This window comes from Entamoeba histolytica, genomic scaffold, assembly GCF_000208925.1.
Source record: "Entamoeba histolytica HM-1:IMSS scf_1104750518893 genomic scaffold, whole genome shotgun sequence".
Classification (NCBI taxonomy): domain Eukaryota; phylum Evosea; order Mastigamoebida; family Endamoebidae; genus Entamoeba; species Entamoeba histolytica.
Window position 1 is genome coordinate 1 of NW_001915162.1, and position 1,613 is coordinate 1,613.

The 1,613-nt window shown below is 20.8% G+C and overlaps 2 protein-coding genes across 2 annotated transcripts in view; one reads left to right on the forward strand and one right to left on the reverse strand.

Moving 5' to 3' along the window:
- Nucleotides 1–114: 114 nt before the first annotated feature.
- Nucleotides 115–1,028, reverse strand: EHI_172380 (uncharacterized protein; the record flags this gene model as incomplete). The annotated part of the gene is made up of 2 exons (XM_001914116.1): nucleotides 115–135; nucleotides 219–1,028. 2 exons carry the CDS (start codon nucleotides 1,026–1,028, stop codon nucleotides 115–117), a joined length of 831 nt encoding a protein of 276 aa, XP_001914151.1.
- A 236-nt stretch (nucleotides 1,029–1,264) lies between these two features.
- Nucleotides 1,265–1,613, forward strand: part of EHI_172390 (WD domain containing protein) — a gene marked incomplete at both ends in the record, with an annotated part of 1,005 nt that continues 656 nt past the window's right edge. Inside the window, one exon of the mRNA XM_643768.2 lies at nucleotides 1,265–1,613. This exon is cut by the window's right edge and continues 656 nt beyond it. Coding sequence (XP_648860.2) covers nucleotides 1,265–1,613 — 349 coding nt within the window.

Sequence of the window (1,613 nt, forward strand, 5' to 3'; positions counted from 1 at the left end):
GAATAATAATTTAATTCTTTCATATATTCTAAATTAATTTGTTCAGCCATTGCTTGAGCAATAATAATAATTTGTTTTTCTAAAGAAAATGAAGTATTAAAGAAATCAATACTTTTAGATGGAATATGTGTTATTCTAAAAGTATTTGTTTGATTATTTAAATGATATTCTAAACAAATTGTATTTCCCCAATAATATATTTTTAATATTTTTTCAACTCCATTTGTTTCAATTATACTTTTTAATTTTGGAAATATATTTTTATTTATTAATGTTGTACATTCATTTAATATTGAATTAAAATGTGTATTTTTTGCAATAATATTTAATTGTTCAATTAATATTTTAATTGGTTCTTTTCCATTTTCATTTAATATATCTTTATTTATTCTTTCTATAATTTTATCTTCTACTTTTATTTCATTTGGAATAAAAAATGTTAATTTAATAATTCTCCATTTAATTTCATTACTTAATAATGCTATTTCTGGATTTTGAATTGTTATCCAACAACTAAATGTTTCTTTATTATGAATAAATATCATTCCTCCATAAATATCTATTTGATCACATTGAATTTGTTTATAATGAATATAATAATATCTCCATATTCTTTGTTCTAATAAATGTATAATTTTTTTATAATTTGGTTGTTTTATTTCAATATGTGGAAGTGGATATGTACGTTTTATTAATACTTCTAATGCAATTGATATTTCTGGAAATCTTGTTCGTTGTTGTATTTCTTTTTTTCCATTTTTTAATAATCTTTTGACAATAGAATGTAATTGAATTATTGACTCTTGACATACTCTATTAAATGTATCTATATCATGTAATACTGGATTTCTTCCTAACCATCGTGTTACAACTAATAATTTCCCTAATGAATGAATTCCTCGTTCTAATGCTATTATTATTTCTTCTCGATTCCCTGAATTTAATCCTTTAGATATATCATGTGCAATACTAAATGTTATATTCCGAGTTATATCAATTAATGTACTTCGTTCTGTTGTTATTTCCATTATACAAAAATTAATAATTTATTCAATCTTTTTTTTTTTTTCTTTTTGTTATCTTTTTTATCAAAATGTTTTATTCTTTTTATTATTATTTATTTTATTATTTTATTATTTTTTATTATTTTTTATTAAATCAAAAATAAAATTAATCAAAAAATTTATTTTGTTTCTTTCTCTTCCTTTCATGAATTTAAGATTCATTTCTCTCAAATCAAATAAAGATTGTATTCTTGTTTGTTATGCTCATAACATCACTCCTCAATCGGTGTAAAGGGTTTTCTCAATATATTATTGAAAATGAAGAACAACGTTCATTTCTTAAATTACATCAAAGTAATTCTTTTATTACTCCTCATAATCAACCAATTCATTCATTACAACAAACTTCTCAATATACTATCATTGCATCTTGTGATCAAATTACCATTAATAATTATAAACAAACAAATAATATATTTATTAATCAAAAATCTGTACGATGTCATCCTTGTTTACCACTTACTATTGTTTTACAACAACAATCAAGTAAATTATATTATGAATGGAATATATTTGAGTCTATTTATTCAAAAAATCCAACTGATGTAG